Source organism: Carcharhinus amblyrhynchos, chromosome 4, assembly GCF_965287045.1.
Source record: "Carcharhinus amblyrhynchos chromosome 4, sCarAmb.v2.hapA, whole genome shotgun sequence".
In the NCBI taxonomy this organism is placed as follows: Eukaryota; Metazoa; Chordata; class Chondrichthyes; order Carcharhiniformes; family Carcharhinidae; genus Carcharhinus; species Carcharhinus amblyrhynchos.
The window spans coordinates 28,329,496-28,353,108 of NC_137327.1; the positions used below are offsets into that span (position 1 = coordinate 28,329,496).

General features: G+C 42.4%; 1 protein-coding gene across 1 annotated transcript in view; it reads left to right on the forward strand.

The window, feature by feature from the left end:
* The first annotated feature begins 5,334 nt into the window (after positions 1–5,334).
* slc7a9 (solute carrier family 7 member 9) overlaps positions 5,335–23,613 on the forward strand; it is a 52,561-nt gene continuing 34,282 nt past the window's right edge. Inside the window, exons 1-3 of the mRNA XM_080186913.1 lie at positions 5,335–5,496; positions 19,906–20,053; positions 22,352–22,594. Coding sequence (XP_080043039.1) covers positions 5,371–5,496; positions 19,906–20,053; positions 22,352–22,594 — 517 coding nt within the window. The 5' untranslated portion in view covers positions 5,335–5,370. The remainder of the gene's footprint in view (positions 5,497–19,905; positions 20,054–22,351; positions 22,595–23,613) is intronic.

The following is a 23,613-nucleotide window of genomic DNA, read 5'->3' on the forward strand; positions in this document are numbered from 1 at the left end:
CCATCATGACCTCTCTGCTTTTGTAATCCATACCCTGATTGATATGGCACACTCGCTTTTATACCTTTTTCACCACCCTATTAACCTGCTTTTTTGGCTTCAGAGGTCTATGGACAAACACGCCAAGGTCCCTTTGTTCTTTGGTACTTCTGAGTGTCAGATATTTCATAGAATACTTCCTTGTCAAATTACTCCTTCCAAAGTGTATCACCTCACACTTTTCAGGGTTAAATTCCATCCGCCATTTACCCACCCAGTAACCCAAGATAGTCAATTGGGAAAGCATTATTGCTCTTATCAGCAATAATTAAATTGAACTGATTTATTACTGTCACATATATTGAGATACAATGAAAAGTATTGTTTCTTGCAAGCTATACAGACAAAACATACCATTCATAGAGTACACTGGGATGACGGAAAGGTTAGGGTGCAGAATATAGTGTCACAGTCACAGCTAGGGTGTGGCGAAAGATCAACTTAATGTATAGTAGGTCCATTCAACTGTCTAATGGCAGCAGGGAAAAAGCTGTTCTTGAGCCAGTTGCTATGTGTTTTCAGACTTTTGTATCATTTTCCTTGCAGAAGAAGGTGGAAGGGAGAATGTCTGGGGTGTGTGGGGTCCTTTGATGGCTGCTTTCCCGAGGCAGTGGGAAGTGTTGATGGAGTCAATGGATGGGTGGCTGGTTTGCATGATGGACTGGGCTTGCACAACATTTTGTAGTTTCTTGTGGTCTTGGTCAGAGCAGAGCTATTCCAAGCAATGATACATCGGTAAGGATGATATAGTGCATCTGTTAAAATTGATGAGAGTTGTAGTGGAGATGCCAAATTTCCTAAGCGTCCTGAAAAAGTAGAGGGCTTGGTGGGGTTGGTGGTCTTTCTTAATTATAGCGGCAGCATGGAGGGACCAGGACAGGTTGTTGGTGATCTGGACACCTAAAAACTTGAAGCTTTCAACCATTTCCACTTCATCCCCTTTGATGTTGACAGTGGCGTGTCCTCCACTACACATCCTGAAGTAGATAACTACCTCCTTCAGTTGATAGACATTAAAGGAGAGATTATTGTTGTGGCACCAGTCCACCAGATTCTCTATCTCTCTCCTGTACTCTGTCTCATCATTATTTGAGATCCAACCCACTACGGTGGTGTCATCAGCAAAGTTGAAAATCGAGTTGGAGAGGAATTTGGCCACACGGTCATAGGTTCATTTCTCCCTCATTTTCATCCCCCTCCTTATAGTTCCTAAGGAAACAATGGTTTTGGTTTTCAGAAGCCTCCACTTGTTCCTTTTCACCAACAGCATGTTTTCCCCATTACCTCAATTGCTGTGGTGTATTTGTGGATGATAGCTAAAAATATGCGAGTCGTATCTCCTTATGATTAAGATAACTGCAATGGAAATGAAAGATTGTTTCTATGAAAGGGAAGGCAAGAGGCACGATGTGTGCTGCTGTGGTTGGACAGTAATATCAGAGAGATCACCATTGCTGGTCCACTGAGCTCTGACCTTGTGATCCCACTGATCAGCAGAATGGCATCGAATGGCATGAAAGGCATCTCTAAAGCAGTATACATTGCAATTGCCATGATCTAGAATTACAGTCTCAATAAGAGGTCAGCACTGGAGATAAAACTACAGAGAAGAGAATGCATTATGGTACCTCAAATAAGGAAATAAGTGAATCTTCAAAGGATGCGATCTTACCAGCCTGTTACACTTACCAATTGGCATGTGAGCCAGGAAGATGGTGGGCCATGTAAGTGACTCATCTCCTGTTATTTTACTTGTAGGAGGGTGTGGCCTGTGCCAAGTAGGTAGCCCACTAACTTGTTTTGAGCAAAGGGAGGGGGTGGGGGGGTGGGGTTGAGCAAAGGGGAGGGGTGGCTAATGACCCTGTGATCATCAAAGACACCCTCTTAAAGGACATACCTCCCCTTAACCCTCCCCCAGTTAGCCTCTCAAGCCTGGCCCTGATGTTTCCGTCACCAGACCTTCCCACCAGGCCTGCCAGTGCCCTAAACTACCTTCAGGCCGGACCCAATTAACTTCTTTTCTTCAGAGACTGGTTACAGTCACAGCGAAGGCCAACACTCTAACTTGGCACAGCTGGGACTAGAGAGACGCTGGCCAACACATTAGCCACCTGCTCTTTAAAACAGGATTTCCTGCTCGGAATTTGGGGAGGGGTGGGTCAAAGGGGGTGCAGAGGTTTTGCTCTTAGCTAATTGATGTTAATTAGCAGAGGGGCAGCTAATCTTGGCAAAGATACTTTCTCTTTGGGTGGCAGGTTGGGAAACCCTGATGAGATTTGAATCCAGGTCTCCAGGGCATTGGCCTGGGTTTCTGGACTAGACCAGTGACAATGTCATTTTGCCACTCCCCAATAAATGTTTCGCTGCATTTGGACACAAACTGCTCCAATATCTGAGGAGCCACAAAAACTGTGCAATCATCAGCGAACTTCCCCACTTCTGATCTTATAATGAAGGGACTGTCATTGATTTAAAATAAAAGTTTATTTATTCGTCACAAGGCTGAAATTAACACTGCAATGAAATTACTGCAAAATTTCCCTAGTCGCCACACTCCGGATCTGTTCGGGTCAATGCGCCTAACCAGCATGTCTTTCAGACTGTGAGAGGAAACCAGAGAACCCAGGGGAAACCCATGCAGACACGGGGAGAACATGCAGTGACCACACAGACAGTGACCTGAGCTGGGAATTGAACCCGGGTCCCTGGTACTGTGAGGCAGCAGCGCTAACCGCTGTGCCACCTTGCCACCCTAAGGAGCTCAAGGTGGTTCATCCTAGAAACTATTCTGAGAATCTCCTGCGGTGATGTCCTGGGGCTGAGATGACTGAACTCCAAAAGCCACAACAACATTCCTTTCTGCCAGAATGACTGAGCTGTGGAGAGTTGCTCCCTGATTTCCATTGGCTTCAGTTTTTCTAGGGCTCCTTGACACCATACTCAGACAAATGCTGCTTTGATATCAAGGGCAGTCACTCTCACCACATCCTGTGTGTTTTCTAGAACTTAACATATTCCCTCAGTAGGCCTTCCCCATCCTCATTTAGTGGGATACATGAGGGAGTGGCCATTGGATCTCAATGAGAGTTGCACAGGAAGAGATAGTTCTGTTGGACCTGCAAGTTCCTCTGTGTCATTGCTGAAATGATTGGAAATTCCTGCCTACTTTCTATCACATCCATCACTGGTTAAAAGGAAGGGAATATATGGGACATATGATATCACCCAGGTTGCATGCTATCCATGTTTATAGCAGCCATGCCTCTGTTGCTAGGTGGCCTCTCATTATGCCTAGTGATCTTAGGAGTGAGCTTATAGAGGTCCATAAAATAATGAGTGGCATAGATGAGGTAGATAGTCAACATCTTTTCCCAAAGGGAAGGGAGTCTAAAACTAGAGGGCATAGGTTTAAGGTGAGAGGGGAGAGATACAAAAGGGTTCAGAGGGGCAATTTTTTCACTCAGAGGGTAGTGAGTATCTGGAACGAGCTGCCAGAAGCTATAGTGGAGACAGGTACAATTTTGTCTTTTCAAAAGCATTTGGACAATTACATGGGTAAGATGGGGCTAGAAGGCTATGGGCCAAATGCAGGCAATTGGAACTAGCTTAGTGTAAAATCTGGGCGGCATGGACAAGTTGCGCCGAAGGGCCTGTTTCCATGCTGTAAACCTTTATAACTCTATCTACATGGGAGAAGACCTTTGAGCAGACCAGCATAATGTACAATGCACTGGATTGGAACCTACAACTTCTCTTTTTGGATCTGAATTAATTATAATAATTGGTGCTGACTGTTTGAGACCAAGTATTCAGGAACGTGGTTCTTTGCAGGTGGTCACTGGAGAATACTAGTTGAGTAACTTTGGAAGCATTCCCTAGATATTCAACATAGAAGTGCAGGTTGAGTTCAATATCCACAAAAGTGAATCAACCATTTAAGCTACATCAGAATAAATAAAGAATGAATGTTGAGTGCAATTAGAATAACAAGTATTGATACGTTAAATATGAAACAATTATAAAGTTTAGCTGAGGAAACCTAAGTAAAATTCATGAAATTAACGGAGTCCGTCTTGTGCCTTGGGATTTAAAATAGTCTTGTTCCGTCTCATTCATTTTAGTCTAATTTTTACAATAATTAATTCAGCCAGGTTGCCCACGCTCCACGATTGGCTTGTAGTCTCTAGAAATTTAAGATTGGTCTCCAACGCCAGAGAAAAGTCATTGGGACATCATAATGATCTTGTCTGTCATTTTCTTTGAACATATCTGTTTAGCTGATATGAAAATATTGAAATTATTGGGGCGGTGGAGGGAGTGGCGATGGTGGATGTTGTTTGGCTGAGTCAATTCCTACCTCCAGTCAAAGGTCTCCTATTTGCCTTCTTGCAGAAATATGGTGTTGCATTTTTAACTTATAGCTGCAATTCTAGAGGAATCCCACTGAGTCTATGCTTGATGGAAAGCCTAATTCAATTGGGATCGTATAGAAACACAGAAAATAGGGGCCAGAGGAAGCCATTCAGCCCTTTGAGCCTGCTCTGCCGTACATTATGGTCATGACTGATTATCCAACTCAATAACCTGATCCCACCTTCCCCCATATCCTTTGACATTCTTCACCTCAAGTGCTCCATCTAACTTCTTGAAATCATACAATGTTTTGGCCTCAACTACTTTCTGTGGTAGTGAATGCCACAGGCTGACCACTCTCTGGGTGAAGAAATTTCTCCTCATCTCAATGCAGTCTGCCCTGTATCCTTACACTGTGACCCCCTGGTTCTGGACACCCCTAGCATCAGGAACATCCTTCTTGCATCTACCCTGTCTAGTCCTGTTAGAATTTTACAGATTTCTGTGAGAACTGCCTCATTCTTCTGAACTCCAGTGGTTGAATATAATCATAACCAACCCAATCTCTCCTCATATGTCAGTCCTGCTATCCCTGAAGTCAGCATGGTAACTATTCTCTGCACTCTCTTTAAAAGAAGAACACTCTTCCTCAGATAAAGAGACCAAAACTGTACACATTATTCCAGGTATGGCCTCATCAAGGTCCTGTATAACTGCATCAAGATGAACAAGATTAAAAATGAACAAGAAGTCACCCATTCCTGAAATTTAAAAATGCAAAACACTGGAATCAAAGTCCAAGAATGAAGAATAAATAAAAACTGTGGCCTGACAAATAAGAATATAGCAGGAGATTATCATTTCATTAGTGTTGTGTGTTAACTATTTCAACCTGTGATGTTTATCTCCTAATAACCAGAAAATGTTTAATCCTACAGGTATTTTCACAATTGGTCTTAAGCTGAGAAAGAGGAAAAAATGGATGAAGAGAATCTGAGAAAGAGGAAGATTAGTACAGAGGAGAAGAATGGGAATCTAGCACTTGACAAAACGGAGTCAGAGGGCACCAAAAAGGAACCCGAACAGATGGCTCTAAAGAAACAGGCAAGTGTACCATTCCCAACAACATACTGTGAAAGATTGTGAATTACTATTATAAATTGCTTTGCAATGAGGACAGCTGTGATTTTGTTTTAAGCCAGTCAAGTTTCTTCTTTGCAATTATCTATATTATGCGCAACATTCATTCACTGTGGGAACATAATATTAAACACAATGCTGCAGTAGTTCTTCCACAATTATAATCTTCATAGTTCAGCATCCATTTCATAATTTAAATCTCAATAAGGGAGGTCAAACTATCCATCTAACTTCAATGTTACTGAAAACAAGTCTCATAGTTCCTCATGTCTTATTATCTGACTGGATTTTCAAGGTTTCTATTTCCACTCCATCTCCATTACTTAGCAATGAAATTCAGCATTCTTTTCATTTTGTTTATTGATATTCTATAGTGATTTCACATTAAGTGTCATGTCTGTCATTATCCCTTTCAAGTTAATCTTAATCTATTTCTTCACAATTATCATCCATAATTAGAGGTGGCAGAATAGCACAATGGTTAGCACTGCTGCCTTCCAGCGCCAGGGACACAGGTTCAATTCCCAACTTGGGTCACTGTCTGTTTGGAGTCTGCACATTCTCTCCATGTTTGCGTGGATTTCCTCCGGGTGCTCCGGTTTCCTCTCTCAGTCTGAAAGATATGCTGATTAGATGCTGGAGTGTGGCGACTGGGGGAATTTCACTGTAACTTCATTGCACTGTTAATGTCAGCCTTACTTGTGACAAATAAATAAACTTTACTTCAGGGGCGGCGTAGTGGCACAATAGGCAGCTTGGTGACACTTTGGGTGGCACAGTGTTTAGCACTGCCGCCTCACAAGGCCAGGGGCCTGGGTTCAATTCCAGAGTTGAGTGACTGCCAGTGTGGAGTTTGCATGTTCTCCTTGTATCTGCGTAGGTTTCTTCTGGGTATTCCGATTTCTTCTCACAGTCCAAAGATGTGCGGATTAGGTACATTGGCCATGCTAAATTGCCCCTTAATTCAGAAGGTTTAGCAGGATAAATATGTCGTGTTATGGGGATAGGACCTGGATGGAATTGTTGTCAGTACAGGCTTGATGGGCAAAACGGCCTCCTTTTGCACTGTCAGGATTCTATGATAATATACACTTAAGAACATAAGAACATAAGAAATAGGAGCAGGAGTAGGCCATCTAGCCCTTCGAGCCTGCCCCGCCATTCAATAAGATCATGGCTGATCTGAAGTGGCTCAGTTCCACTTTCCCGCTTTCTCCCCATAACCCTTAATTCCCTTATCGATCAAAAACCTATCTACCCGCGTCTTAAATATATTTAGCAAGGTAGCCTCCACCACATCAACGGGCAGAGAATTCCAGAGATTCACCACCCTTTGAGTGAAGAAGTTCCTCCTCAACTCCGTTCTAAACTGCACCCCCCCTTATTTTGAGGCTGTGCCCTCTAGTCCTGCTGTCCTTTCTAAGCAGGAAGAATCTCTCTACCTCTACCCTATCCATCCCCTTCATTATCTTATACGTCTCTATAAGATCCCCCCTCATCCTTCTAAACTCCAACGAGTACAGATCCAATCTATTCAGCCTCTCTTCAGACCAAGACCGTCCCATCTGAACAGGTCCCACCTGCCCCAATACTGGTGCCAATGCCCCATAAATTCAAACCCATTCCTCCCACACCAATCCCTGAGCCACCCATTCATCTCTTTCATCCTATTTACCCTACGCCCATCTGCACTCGGTTCAGGTAGTAATCCCGAGATAACCACCTTGTCGATTCTGCTTTTTAATTTCATTCCCAGCTTTTCATACTCCCTCTGCAGATCCTTAGTCCCCAATTTGCCTATGTCGTTGGCATCCACATGTACCACAACCACCGGATTCTCACCCTCCCACTCCAGGTTCCTCTGCAGCCCAGATGCGACATCCTGCACCCGAGCACCAGGCAGACAACACAGGCAGACAACACACCCTTCAGTATTCTTTGTCCCTGTCACAAAGGACAGTGTCTATACCCCTAACTACACTATCCCCAATTACCACTACATTCCTCTTTACTTCTTCCTCTTTGTCCTCTGTCTGCATCACTGTACCATGGGCCGTTTGCTCGTCAACCTTACAGCGCTTGTTCTTTTCCACGCTGGGAGCAAGAACCTCAAACCTGTTGTGCAGATTGAGAGGCTGAGGCCTTTGGGTCCCCCCCTCCTTCCTCCCACCCTTCCTCCCCTCAGCAGCACCCTCTTGTTCCTGAGAGTTAGCCAGTCTAGGGGGTGTGGATGTCTCTTGCACCCCATTATCTACGGTACACTCCCTCTCCCTGATGAGCCTCAGTGTCTGAAGCTCAGAGGCCAGCTTATCTACTTTGAGCTGGAGCTCCTCCAGCAACCAGCACTTCCTGCAGACATGGTCACTGGGAAGAACCTTGGGGTCCACCAGCTCCCACATCATACAGAAACAGCACATCACATACCCCTCCATCACAGTCTCTTAGTAATTACTGAACACAGTTAAGAAGTCAAACTTACCTGGCCCTTTTCTCCAAAGCCCTTTGATTCTAAGCCCTTACAGCTCACTCTGCTTCCCTCTCACTCTGCCGCCTGCTCCCGACACTGCCCGCTGTCTAGAGCAAGCCTCCTTTTAAATTTTGCGCAGTAAAAAATCCCTTCCCACAAAGCCCTGCAGCCCACTTCCTGTCTAGTTTTTAAAGCAGAAAAACCGTTACAAAGCCCGCGAAAATCTTTACAAGGGTAATCGCTTACCTTTACTCTGTGCGACCTTCACTCTGCCTGCTCCAGTGAACAATAAACTTGTTCACTTGGCATCAATACACTTGGCACCAAATTTTTCTTCCAAGGTGCAATTCTTGGGGACTTATCAGTATTGATTGCCATGTGCTATTGTTCTGTCCATTTAACTTCTTTTGTAGGTCAAAGGTTGCTTCTTTTAATTCTACTCCACCAGCAGCACCCACCTTCCTCCCACAACCCATTCCACCAGCCTAGTGTCCTTTACAAGTTCTGAGTTTCTGCCCAAACAAAGCACTGCCCTTTTACATTTCTTGCAGAAGCATATTAAACACATTCATGGCCCTAGGCTTACTAACTCTCCTGTATTGACCTGGAGAAGGTTACGCTCCAAGGCACTGCTGTGTGCAACCCCAGAGAAAAATCACAGGGACATCAAAGAAGATATCTTTTCTCATTTTCTTTGAGCGTTTCTCTTTACCAGATCTAAAATGAGTGAAAATAGGCAGAGGAAAGACTATCTGAATGACGTTTAAGCATCATTCCATTTGGTAATAAGTCATTTTGCTTTCCAAATGGTGCAGGAAGACAATGTGTCACGAGGATGGATGTGTTGGCTGATTATTGGTGACAGCATGTCATGTGATGAAACATTCAGGAATACATTTAACCACAGCTGACAACCCTAATAGGCCTGACATTAACATATTCGCTAACATAGAGTTAAAATTGAGTCTGCGATAGGTGAATTTGCATTAAGTGAGCTGCATTGCTTTCATTCCAATTGAAAAGATCTGCAGCCAGCCTGGTGTGTAATGGCATTTACACAAATTTCCTGGGGCAGCTCAGATGCATGTACATCAGAGTGTTGATTGATGTAAATTCTGTAGAAAATGAGGGTAGTCTGCTGGAGAAAACTGGCAGGCTGATATGCTCCACTTCTCTACAACTGAATTCCTAAACAGCTTAGTACACATTCTTCAATTCCTAGCCAATCATTTACTCAATCCCACTGTTGGTAAAATGGTTAACAATTTCTGAGGAAGGCGATTACTGGAAAGGTTATTTTCCTAGAGATACCTGATGACGAAAGTGCCACGAAGGTGATAGCTACCATTTGATCAGACAGCCTGCTGATCAGTGGACTCCAATGGAATGACTGGAGTAAATCTACCCAATATTGCCACCTCCTGGGACAGCAACACATTAAGTAGTCTCACAACACCAGGTTAAAGTCCATAAACTGGTTGGACTGTAACTTGGTGTTGTGAGACTTCTTACTGTGTTTACCCCAGTCCAATGCCAGCATTTCTACATCATGACAGCAACACATGTCAGGCCTCCAGCCCTACCCTCAGTGCACACAGCATTGAAGCGTAGAAAGTAATGTTAGACTGTCGATGAGCAAGCTCGGAAGATTTATCCAGCAATGAATCTTCGTCAGGACCAAGCTTCCATGAGAGAAGGCAGCCTCCAATTTGTGACTCTTTCATGAGCAACCAACTAACTGTAATACTGATTACTCATAATTAATCAGCATAATCAAGGACGCCATGCACCCCAGACATACTCTCTTCCACTTCCTTCTGTTGGGAAAAAGATGCAAAAGTCTGAGGATATGTACCAACTGACTTGAAAACAGCTTCCTCTATGCCGCCATCAGACTTTTGAATGGATCTACCTTGCATTAAGTTGAATTTTCACCACTCTCTAGCTAAGACTGTAACACTACATTCTGTACCCTCTCCTTCCCTTCTCTATGAACAGCATGCTTATGCTTTGTCTGTATCGCACGCAAGAAAGAATACTTTTCACTGTATACTAATACATGTAACAATAATAAATCAAACCAAATGAAAATCAAGCTACACGAAAAGCAAGTGAAAAGATCAATTAAAACAAAGGCCCATTGGCCCACTCAGGGGAAACCTAATATTCGGAAAGAATAAGTGGATTTGTATTCACCCTTGTTGTATTTTATTATTCATGGTGTCAGGATTATAGAGGAAAGAACATTTTCTTGTTACTGACTAATTTACTCATGATGTTTGCTTTACTCTCATGTAGGGGGGGAACCAAGAAACAGATGTCTATTCATGTAGCGAGGGGGATTGAATATAAAAGTAGGGAGGTCTTGCTGCAGCTGTATAGGTCATTGGTGAGGCCGCAGCTGGAGTACTGTGTGCAGTTTTGGGTGCTGCACCTGCGCAAAGATATTTTGGCCTTGGAGGGAGTGCAGAGGAGGTTTACTAGGCTGATACCGGAGTTGAGGGGGTTGAGCTATGAGGAGAGGCTGAATAAACTGGGCTTGTACTCGTTAGAGTTTAGAAGAATGAGGGGAGATCTCATTGAGACGTATAAGATGATGAATGGGATGGATAGGATAGAGGTGGAGAGACTCTTCCCGCTCAAAAAAGACAGTAGGACTAGGGGGCACAGCCTCAAGATAAAGGGGGGGCGGTTTAGAACGGAGTTGAGGAGGAACTTCTTCACTCAAAGGGTGGTGAATCTCTGGAATTCTCTGCCCGTTGAAGTGGTGGAGGCTGCCTCGCTAAATATTTTTAAGACGCGGGTTGATGGGTTTTTGATAAGAGAGGGGATTAAGGGTTATGGGGAGAGGGCGGGAAAGTGGAACTGAGCCACGACAGATCAGCCATGATCTTATTGAATGGCGGGGCAGGCTCGAAGGACTAGATGGCCTACTCCTGCTCCTATTTCTTATGTTCTTATGTTCTTAATATAGAATGTCTCTTTATTTGACAGTAGGATAAAAGAGGTCAGTCTGTCACCAGAGATGGACTGTGTTGCACAAGAGAAGACTTCAATGATGATATGTGTTCCAATGGCAGTCATGGAGGAATCCTCTTTGATCAGCTCCTTCACGATGTTTTTGCTGCTGTAGTTATAGCTCCATATGAGCCCGCTACTCCTTGTCAGCAATCTCAAAGTTCAAACGGTTCTGTTAAGTAGCAAAGGGCGCAGCAGGCTATAACTCTTTATGACATACAATCTGCAATATTTTGCAGAATTCCTCTTGCCCAGCCCAGAGCAGGTGCTTAGTGATGAATTTAGTAGACTCATGTGCTGCTACTCAGCCCACTCTCAGTGGAGTCATTATTCAGGGGAACATGGAAGAAGGTGCATCTGTGATTAACATCTAAGATCGTTTACATGACACAAAGCAGCCTCTAGAGTACAGGCTGAGGATGGAAGTGTCTGTGGCAGGACGGGTAGAGATTAGGGTATGGCCTGTGCAAAGTATAGGGCTCCCATTATATCTACTGGGAGATTCTCAGGTCAGGAGTGTGGGCCAAACCTTTGCCTACTTTGCATCTGCTGTTCACCTCAGCCAGACAAGATGGGTCAAGTGCACTCAGTGCTTCTGCTAGCTGCAGCAAATCTGGAGAGGAACTGGCAGAAGGTGGCCCATGGCCAGGTGCAACGATGGCCAGAATGCCAAAAAAGGGATGTCAGCAGAGAGACGGGCATCTCAGGATGATAGCAACCAGGAGCTAGTAAGACACTGAGCATTGTGTGAAATTGAATAACTATCTGCAAAAGTCAGAGAACAGTGTTGGAGATGGCTGAGGATGTCAAGGGAATCTCTTACTCATCGATTGCTTCAGAGGTGTCCTAGATTCCCGAAGACTGGAAGGCAATCCAACATCAGTAGCTTTAAAGGTTACAGCAGCATTGAACTTCTATGCTATCTGATTGGCTGATTGATTGGGTACTAAATTGTCCCTATATTGGACCTCCCTGATCCTCGCACATTAGGCGTAGACTAAAATCATGAATAGGTCACTGAGACAGTGGGACGGCGGCGCGGGCTCGTTGGGCCGAAGGGCCTGTTTCCCGTGCTGTGTTGTTCTTTGTTGTTCTTTGTTCTTTGATTGCTTCAGGGCTGAGGATGTGTAGCATCTCTCTGTCAACCATTCATAAATCAATCACCAATGCTTTTTCAGAAGAACCAGTGATTTTGTATAATTCACTGTGGACTCCAAGAGCCACGCAGCCAGAACTGTGCAATTTGGTGCCATTATTGGGTTTCCAAAGGCATAGGGGAAAATTGATTAGATACATGTTGGGCTATGAGCTCTTGTGGCCTTCATAAACTGAAAGGGCTTTCGTTCTCTCAGTCTGCAGATGGGTTGTGACCAGTGCTCACCTCCCAGGGAGTTCTCCTGATTCTTTCCTCCACAGGTTCCATAACTGTTTGCTTTCCTTCTGTAAATGCGGTGATGGTTCCTGAAGGTATGCCCTCTGGATACTTGCCTCATGACACATGAACAGAACCCACATAGTCCAGCAGATGAAAGGTACAATGCCCCTCATGCCTCAACAAGGGCCACAGTAGAACAGACCATTGGACTGCTGACGAAGAGGTTCTGCTGCTGCTCTGCTCAGGCAGAGCACTGCGGGACTATAGTCCCATAGGATCATTGTGATCTTCTGCACCTACACAACCTCATGCAACAAAAGGGTGAGGAATTCCCAAATGGGGAGATGGAGACTTTGGATGACTCCAAAACAAAGGAAGATGAGGAAGAGCTGGATGATCCTGGGGGAGTGCATGGTAGGAGATGTGGGTGCCAGGGCAATGGAATGATGAGGCAGACAAGCTTGTGAAACCTCATTGAAACCTGCTTCCAATAACAGTGAGACTCCTGTGATCTCCTTCTCAATAATGTTGTGGAAGTGCCAGCAGAGACAGCATACTCCTTCTAGATCAATCCACATTTTTGTGATGTCTGGCACCCAGAAGGAAAAGTGCTGTAGGCCCTTGGCATAAGCAAGACCAAACACAAAGCTTCATCAAAGACACATATGCTTGTGGTTTAGATGGAAGTTACTTATGACTCAGTGACACACTCTAAATGTTGGCAGTGCCTTGCTTAGAACACGATCTATTCACCTGTGATATATTGAATGTCTTGGCTACAGACTGTTTAGAAAACAGTTTCTGATGGATGATAAGTGGGTAAGCACCACATACTGGCTTGCCAGCCAGGTTCCAAATCTCTGACCTTAAAAAGATTGACTCAATAGAAACGGTCACATGAGAAGAGATTTAGAGATGTCGCTTCCTCCAAGGCACACGGTTAATGCTGTTTCCATAGGTCCACATTACCTATCATTGTTACCATTGTCTTTGCTATAGAGGGAGTACAGTGAAGGTTTATCAGACTAATTCCTGGGATGACAGGTCTGTCATATGAGAAGTGTATTCATTGGAGTTTAGAAGAGTGAGAGGGGATCTCATAGCAACGTATAACATTCCAACAGGATTAGACAGGATGGGTTCAGAAAGAATGTTCCCAATGGTGGGGGAGTCCAGAACTAGGGGTCATAGTTTGAAAATAAGGGGTAAACATTTTAGAAGAGGTGAGAAGACATTTCTTCATTCAAAGAGTTGTGAGTGTGTGGAATTTACTATGGTAGAAGGTAGTTGAGGCCAAAATGTTGTGTGATTTCAAGAAGGAATTAGATACAGCTCTTGAGGCTAAATGGATCAAGGGATATGGGGGGATCAGGATATTGAATTTGATGATTAGCTATGATCATAATGAACGATGGAACAGACTGAATGACCTATTCCTGCTTCTAGTTTCTATGTTGTGATGAATTTTTAAGTTATATAATCTAGTGATAAATCACATTTTCTCTATGTTCTCACAGTTTGCTCAGTATTGGCCTTTATCAAAACATTGACTTTTTTGGCATTAAATCAAGATGGGCTGCGAATAGCAATAATTCCCACATAGCAATTTGAGTTAATTGCAAGCATTACACATTGCTACTCCATAAAATAAACAGCAATTTAACAAATAATTAATGGGTGGAATAATCTAAATTTAGCTTTAGTTAAATAATTTATATTCCAGTGTTTGATACAAGTCTGCTGAAAACCCAGTTGAAGGAGAGTTAATAGTTTGAAAAAATCATTTAATTGACTTTGCTCTGCCTTATTTATATTACAAATTTGGTCTATAACTGTTAGTAATTGCATTATTAGTGTCCGCTCCTCATCACTACAGGGCAAACCTATGGACATTACTAGTTTGCAGAATTCAATTCCAGTGGAAGTGTGATGAAATTGGAATACTTTGTGTCCCACCAGAGTCTGGAGATGATTTAATGCTGGTTATAGTCCAGGCTCAGTTGTAGCGCTGCTGCCTATGATTCAGGATGTTGTGAGGTCAAGTCTCACTCCACAGATTTAAACACATGGTTTGGGTTCATATCTCAGTGCTTTACTAAAGAATCATGAATTTTAATCTGATTTATTATTATCGCATATATTATTGTCACTTGTATCATTGTCTGTACTGCGCACAAGAAGCAATACTTTTCACTGAAAAGTATTGAATTTTGCGCGCTATACAGACAAAGCATACCATTCATAGAGAAGGAAAGGAAAGGGTGCAGAATATAATGTTACATTCATAGCTAGGGTGTAGAGAAGGATCAAATTAATATGAGGTACATCCATCCAAAAGTCTGACAGCAGCAGGAAAGAAGCTGTTCTCAAGTCAGTTGGTACGTGGTCTCAGGCTTTTGTATCTTTTTCCCGATGGAAGAACAAAGAACAAATAACAAAAACGGCCCGAGAAACAGGCCCTTCGGCCCAACGAGCCCACGCTGCCATTTTAACATTACCAGTCCCCCCTCCACCCATGAACCTTATCTATGCTTTGGTATTCCACATTGAGGGAAACTAATTTAGGGATAATTTATTACCTCCAATCAGCCTAATAGCACATCTTTGGGGTGTGGGAGGAAACCGGAGCACCCGGAGAAAACCCATGCAAGCACAGGGAGAATGCGCAAACTCCCACAGACACTGGCCCAAATCCATGTGTCTGCACAGCAAACAGTGATAGTCACTGACCTGTCGTGTTGCCCAGCATCTGGTCCAGTTTAAGCACACACTAACGACATGAAGCACTAGGCTATTCTCAAACATCCAAGAGCAGCCCTAGTATGACCCATCGCGTGTATGCCCCTCGTTGGGCAACAAGGCGGACCGACTTAAAACCTGTGAATTAAAAGAGAAAAACATTAGTATCATTCCACATCCTTTTACATTACCAGGGACGTCCCAATGCTAATGAACCTTATTTAAAACAAGCTCCTATATTCTCCCATCTCCAACCCACTCATGTGCCTGTCTAAGTAACTCTTAAACAACTCCAGATTGCCTGCCTCCACCACCTTGCTTGGCAGAGCATTCCATACCCCCACTACCCTCTGTGTGAAAAACCTCCCTCTAATATCCATGATATACCTCTACCCCCTCACCCTAAGCCCGTGGCCCCTCGTACTGTGTGTCTCTAACATAGGAAATAGCTTACCTCTGTTTACTCTATCTATACCCTTCATAATCTTATATACCTCTATTAGATCCCCCCTCAGTCGCCGTCTTTCAGGGGAAAACAGCCCCAGTTTGCTCAATCTTTCCTCATAACCCAGTCCTTCCATACCAGGCAACATCCTGGTAAACCTCCTCTGCACTCTCTCCAGAGTCTCCACGTCCTTCTGGTAGTAAGGCGACCAGAACTGGACGAAGTACTCCAAATGCGGCCTAACCAACGTTCTATACAACTGCAACATTAGACTCCAGCTCTTATACTCTATACCCCTTCCTATAAAGGCTGACATACCATAAGCTTTCTTCACAATCTTCTCCACTTGTACTGCCACCTTCAAAGACTTGTGCACTTGCACCCCCAGGTCCCGTTGCGTTTCTATACTCGTAATAGGTTTACCCTTTATCATATAACTCCCCCCTACATTATTCCGGCCAAAATGCATCACCTCACATTTATCAGGATTAAACTCCATTTGCCATATGTCTGCCAAATGTACCAGCCTATCTATATCTCGATGTATTGCCAGACACTGCTCCTCACTGCCTGCCAATCCAGCCATCTTATTGTCATCTGCAAATTTGCTGATCACACCACTTACTCTCTCTTCCAAGTCATTTATATATACTAGAAGGCGAATGAGAGTATATCCAGGGTGCGTGGGATCTTTGATTATACTGGCTGCCTTTCCAAGGCAGTGGAAAGTGTAGACAGAGTCAATAGATGGGAGGTGTGATGGACTGAGCTTCCTTCATGACACCTTTTGGTTTCTTGTGGTCTTGAACGGAGCAGGAGCCACATCAAGCTGTGATACAGCAGAGGATGCTTTCATTGGGCATCTGTAAAATTTGGTTAGAGGAGCTATTTCCTTCCAAATAAGGCATTAAACCAAGATCCTGTCTGCCTGTGCAGAGTAGACTTAAAAGAGTCAATGACAGTATTTAAAAATAAGGCGGTCACCTGTGTCCTAACGAACATATATAGCTCAAGTAAACACATCATCAGGTCTCAATATTATTTGTGGGACCTGGTTTTGTTAAATTGATTGGTACATTCATCTATAACACAATAGTAATTAAAACACATTGCATTAGCTGTGACACAGTTTGGGATACCATGTGTGACAGATGTTAAAACGCTTTGTATTGATGATCTAATGGCTCGGAGGTAAGGTCCCTGAGCTTCACATACCTTGAAGGGAATAGATTTAATCTCAAGTCTATGTTGAGTTAGATTGTCTCTGCTTGATGGTGGGTTGCGGGGACTATAGGGGCTACAAGAATATTAGGAAGCAGAAAATTATCCAGGATTCCAGCTCCTCATTTCCATCCAACCATCTGGAATGGAAATGCATATCAGTGCCTGGTGATTGAGGGATAGAGTTTGGCCTGGCTGGAGCATTGTCTATAGTAAAAGTGCCTGCCAGCCGTTCTGTTGAGACTGGAACAAAAATAACAACAGTCAGGAAATAGTACCAGCTCATCACCATTGACCATGAAGCCAGGACAAGTTGAAGGAGTCAGCATCTTCAGGAGAGATTGGGGGCGGGGTGGGGGGGCGGGGGCGGTGGTGAAACTTTGGTGGTGAAATATTTATTTTTATGAGTTACTGCATTATAATAGCAGATGAATTATGCAGGAGAACTAAGGGATCAAGAAGACCATAGGTAACAAGAGCATAAGATGTTGGAGCAGAAGTAGCCATTTGACCCATTGACTCTGCTCTGCCATTCAACAAGATCATGACTGACCTGATAATCCTCAACTCCACTTTCCTGCCTTATCCCCATAATTCTTGATTCCCTTACTGATTAAAAATCTGTCCATCTCAGCCTTGAACATACTTAATGACCCCCCAACCTCTACAACCTCTGCGGTAAAGAATTCCACACATTCACTACCTCCTGACAGGAGAAATTTCTTCTCATCTCTGTCTTAAATGGGTGACCCCCTTACTCTGAGGTAATGCCCTCTGCTCCTAGACTCTCCCATAAGGGAAAACAAACTCTGAGCATCTACCCTGTCAATCCCCCTGAGGATCATATAATCTCAATAAGATTGCCTCTCATTCTTATAAACTCTAATAAGTACAGGCCCAACCTACTCAACTTCTTATAATAAAACCTCTCCATACCCAGGATCAACCTAATGAACCTTCTCTGGATTGCTTCCAATGTCAGTATATCTTTCCTTAGAAAAGAGAATCAAAACGGTTCACAGTGTGGTCTAATGAGTATAATTTTAGCAAGATGTTACTCTTTTTATACTCCATTCCCTTTGAAATAAAGGCCAATGGTCCATTTGCTTTCCCTATTGCCTGCTGAACTTGCATGCCAGCTTGTTGTGATTTATGCACAAGAACCCCAAAATCTCTCTGTGCTACAGCTTTCTGCAGTCTTCCCCATTTTAAATAATATCCTTTATTCTTCTGACCAAAGTGCATAGTCTCACACTTTCCTACATTATATTCCATCTGCCCACTCTCTTAACCTATCTAATGTGAATGGCCAGAGAATTCTGGCTTTTGTGTCATCCTCATCATTTGCCTTCCCACATATTTTTGTGTCATCTGCAAATTTGGTAGTAATACTTTCACTTTCCTTGTCCAAGTCCTTTATGTATATTGTAAATAATTATGGCCCCAGTGCTGATCCCTATGGCATCCCACTAGTTATAATATGCTATCCTGAAAATGCCTCCCTTATCCCAGCTCTCTGTCTTCTATCAGTTTGACAATCCTCTATCCATTCTGATATACTTTCACAACACCATGGGCTCTTATTGAGTAAGCCTTTCATGTGGTACCTTATCAAATGCCTTACCGCGATGGCGACCTCAGTAGATTATATGTACTGATTCCCTTTTATCTATCCTACTTGTTGCCAGCTCGAAGAATTCTAACAAATTTGTCAGGCATGATTTCTCCTTCTTAAAGCCTTGCTTCAGTCCCCTCCTCAGAGCAGGCACTCTTCAGCTGGACTTCCTGTTCTTTTCAGTGGGTGGGCAATCTAGGTGCATGTTGAGTGTCAAAACATTGACCGATGGCACTTATATTAAAAAATTTTGATTCAATGATGGAAAATCCAGAATATCTGCAGCTAAGGTTCTTGGCAGGCTTATCTTTGCACTTGTACCAAGAGGTGATTCAGCCAGACTTTCAGAAGCAATACCATCGATAGGCAAGGATTTTATTCTAAAATATGCAAATTGTTTGTAAGAGGTCAGAATTCAGAATTGATGCAGATAATAATCATCAAAACACGATTTTTATTCCCTCAATCAGCTTTCCGAGAGCAATGGCATTTAACAAAGATAACTATTGGCTGGATTGGAACTAAAATTACATCTTGGGATGAGAGTTGGCTCAGGGATAGTAAACAAAAAGAAATGGCTGGTGGGTGTTTCTGGATTGGAGAAACGCAATTAATGTTTCCAGAGGATTGTTATTTTTCTTTAGATAAGTTATTTAGACTTGATTATGGAACAAGTATCAATGCTTTCCAATGGTATAAAATAAAATACACAGATAACTGTGTAAAAGTTTGCAAGCGATTCTAGAAACTTTGCGGATTGGACAGATTAACGTTTAGTAAATTTTAAATCAGAAAATTGTAAATGGACACATTTTGGAATGAGGCAAAAGAACAGGGAATAGATGCTAAATGTTAACACTTTACTCAAAGGAGTAACACAGAAGAGGTTTTAGGTTAAGGTTTACAAATTTAAAAAATTGGATACCCAAAAAATGAAACTTTTTAAATTATGTATGAGGTCCTTGGTTATATAATTGGGTTAATATACACACTGGAGGTTTTCTTGATTATCCAAAAGGCATTTCTGTGAGGAATCTTGAATAGATCAGAAGCAATCTATCATAGAGTAACTTCTGCATTAGCTGTGAACATGAACTGTAGGACGGCACGATGGCACTGTTGCCTCACAGCGCCAGGGACCTGGGTGGGATTCCCGGCTTGTGTTACTATCTGTGTGGAGTTTGCACATTCTCAATGTGTCTGCATGGATTTCCTCCAGGTGCTCCTGTTTCCTCCCACAGTCCAAAAAACAAACTGGTTAGGTGCATTGACCATGCTAAATTCTCCTTTGGTGTACCTGAACAGGCGATGGAGTCTGGCAACTAGGGGGTTTTCACAGTAACTTCAATGCGGTGTTCATGTAAGCCTACTTGTGACACTAATAAATAGGTAAATAAATAAACAAACAAAATGCCCTATGTAGTCCAAGGGGCCTTTTTTTCATAGTTCTCTTGTTAACGGTTATTTTCTCCTTTTTCCTCCTCCTTGTAAAGGTTGGCTTATTGAGTGGTATCAGTCTCATTGTGGGGACAATGATTGGCTCTGGAATCTTTATCTCACCTAAGGCTGTTTTATCCAACACTGGAGCAGTGGGACCTTGTCTGGTTGTCTGGGCAGCTTGTGGAGTTCTGTCAACATTAGGTAAGCTACAGATGACACCCCATTCAATTTTTTTCTGAACACTGGTTTTCTAACCATCTCCAAAATAAAGGAAGAACTGCAGCAAGGGTAACCACATTCTTTGGAATTATAATAGTTACTTAAGTTACATAAATTAAATATATAGAATATAAAAACTAAATTGTAATATTTTTCTTTATTAAAAAGTCAGAAAATAATTATTGATCTCACAACAGCTGAAGAAAGAAGATAATTAGATTTGGAGAGTATTAATCATCTATAAAATTAAAAGTTTTGCATCTGTCTGAGGTCCATTAAATGTGAAAAAGTGTCTATTTTCTTAAGGCGTGAATCATACTACTTAATTAAAATTTCTCAGTCATCAACAGTAAGCTGCTATTTATTGACAATAATCACCACCTGCAAGATTTGAAAAAAGAATTGATTTCAAATAAAAATTACATGAATCACTAGTAAAATCTCCAGCCAAGTGTTGGAATTTCTTTCACCTTTTCAAGGAAGATGATGGTGGAGCGATAATATCACTGGACTCATAACCCAGCAGCCTTAGGCTAATGTTCTGGAGACATGGGTTCAAATCCCACACCAGCAGTTGATGGCATTTAAATTCAGTTCATAAATCTGGAATATGTAAAGCTGGTCCCAGTGGTGACCACGAGATCCATCACTGATTGTTGTAAAAACCCATGTCACTAATGTCTGAAAATTATTTGTAGCCGCACACCGAGCATGTGTATGCTACATGGGGAGGCAATGACATAAGTGGTGATGGTACTGGTCTCGAAATCCAGGCTAGTGTTTTAGGGACATGGGTTCAAATCTCACCATGGCAGTTGGTGGAATTTAAATTTAATAAGTAAATCTGGAATTAGTAATTTAGTAATGGTAACCAAGAAGCTATCAACAATTGTTGTAAGAACCCATCCCATTCAGTACTGTCCTTCAGAGAAGGAAATCTGCCACCATGACCTGGTTTGGACTCTGGGTAACCCTATTCTACATATTCATCTAGTTTGAAAAACAGCTGTTTACCATTATCTATTTCACCTGGATTTCCAAAATGCATTTGATAAGGTGCCACACAAAAGGTTAATATACAAGATAAGGGCTCCTGGATTTGGGCTAATATATTAGCATGGATAAATGTTTGGTTAAATGGACAGGAAGTAGACAGTAAGGATAATGGTGCACTTTAAGTTGGCAGGCTGAGACTAGCAGAATGCTACAAGGATCAGTGATAAGGCCTTAACAATTTGCAATCTATATTAATGACTTAGACAAACAAACAGTAATGTATGTAAGGTTGCCAATTACACTAAGCTAGGTGGGAATGCAAGCTGTGAGGAGAACACAAAGAAGTTTCAAAGAGATATAGAAAAGTTGGCAACAAGATGGTAGATGGAGCATAATGTGGGATGTGTGAATTCTCACTTTGGTTGTCAGAATAGAAAAGCAGACTATTCAAAAGGCACGAAGCTTGTAAATGTTGATGTTTAGAGAGACTTGGGTGTACTTATACAAGAAACACAGAAATTTAGCATGCTGGCACAGCAAGCAATTAGAAAGGCAAATGGCATGTTGGCATTTATTGCAAGGAGTTTGAAGTATAGGTTTAAAGAAGTCTTGCTACCATAAGGGGTTTGGTGAGACCTACACCTGAAATACTTGTGCATTTTGGTCTCCACATTTAAGAAAGAATATACTTACATTGGAGAGAGTCCTGCAAAGGCTTACTAGATTGGTTCGTGGGACGGGAGACTGAATAAATTGGGTCTATACTTTCTAGAAGGATGAGAGGTGGTTTCATTGAAATATTTAAGATTATGAAAGGACTCAACAAATAAGATGGTGAAATGTTCTTTCCCCTAATATAGAACACAATGGCACAGTTTTAGGATAAGGTCATTTTGGATTGAGATGAGAAGAAAGTTCTTCATTCAACAGGTTGTGAATCTTTGGAATTCTCTACCCAAGAGGGTGCAAGATGCTCCATCATTGAATACATTTAACGCTGGGATGGATGGAATATTGGTCTCTGTGGAATCAAGGGGAACGGGTAGAAAAGTACAGCTAAAGCCCAAGAACAACCATGATCCTATTGAATGGCAGAAAAGGTTTAACAGGCCATGCAGTTTTCTCCTGTTCTTACTTCATTTGTTCTTTCTGCAAGCTAAATAAGCTTTCAAACTTGAAGGATTTGAATTTATCTGGAATATATCCCAACACTGTTTGGGAACTCATTGGTAGATATAATCACATGAGATGCAGATTTTGACAGTATTACTTTTATTTTGCTAGGTGCACTATGTTATGCTGACTTGGGAACAATGATCACAAAATCCGGTGGGGAATATGCATATCTCCTGGAAGCATTTGGTCCAATTCCTGCGTTCCTATATTCGTGGATGTGTATATTTGTTTCAAAGCCGTCATCCTTTGCTATAATCTCTCTGAGTTTTGCAGAATATGCAGCAGCTCCTTTCTACCCTGGCTGCGTGCCCCCACCATTAGTCATCAAATGCCTAGCTGCAGTTGCTATTAGTAAGTATTACTGTTCATGCATGGGACTCTGTAGTTTTAATGATAAAACATCACAGAAGCGTTATAAAACAAAATATCAACACCAAGTCACAGAAAGACATTATGTCAGAAGACCAAAGGCTTAGTCAAAAAACAATGACCTTAAAAGAGGGAACTGGTGTGGTAGGCAGATGATATCCACGTAGCGTATGGAGGATGCACTGATAGAGATATTCCCATTGGAATGAAGATCATGTTGTGTTTGAATTTAAAAAGATGATATCAACAATGGGATCGCTGTCAAATCCGGAAGTGGCGGAGAAATGTTCTTTGGCCCAGGAGAGTGAAGTTCTGGCCAGGACCTGGCCAACTGAAACTAAGAAAGCTCGTAGACGCAGGCTAACCAGGGAACAGCAGGGGTGAAGGCTACAAGCTTATGGAAGTTACCTGAAAATTGAAGAATCACAGCAGCAGATCAGGGACACAGCAGGTGGATTTTATGCTCTTGCCAGTGCTGATACGTTATCTTGGTGTATAAAGAAGTTCAGGAATTTGGAGGCACAAATTTAAGAATTGTTCCAGAGCTCAGTGGGAAAAGCAGAGAACTGACATGGTTGCATGCTGAGCATCGCTGGTTTAAAATAGCAGCTAATGTACATTTAGAGCTAAAATGCACGTATTAGAGCCAAGGGAACTTTAACAGTGGAGAAGAGGAGATTAAGAAGAAAAAGCAAAGGTTGGCAGTGGATGGCCAAGGGGAGTTACACATTGAGGAACTCCCCAATGAGTGACTGCCCAAGTCCTTTCTCCTCTACAGGAGATTTACTAAGAGTAAAAAATATCAGCTATATTGATTTGATTTGATTTATTATTGTCACATGTATTGGTACACAATGAGAAGTATTGTTTCTTGTGTGGTATACAGACAAGCATACTCTACATAAGGAAGTAAAGGAGAGGGTGCAGAATGATGTGTTCCAGTCATTGCTAGGGCATAAAGAAAGATCAGCTGAATATGAGCTAGGTCCATTCAAATGTCT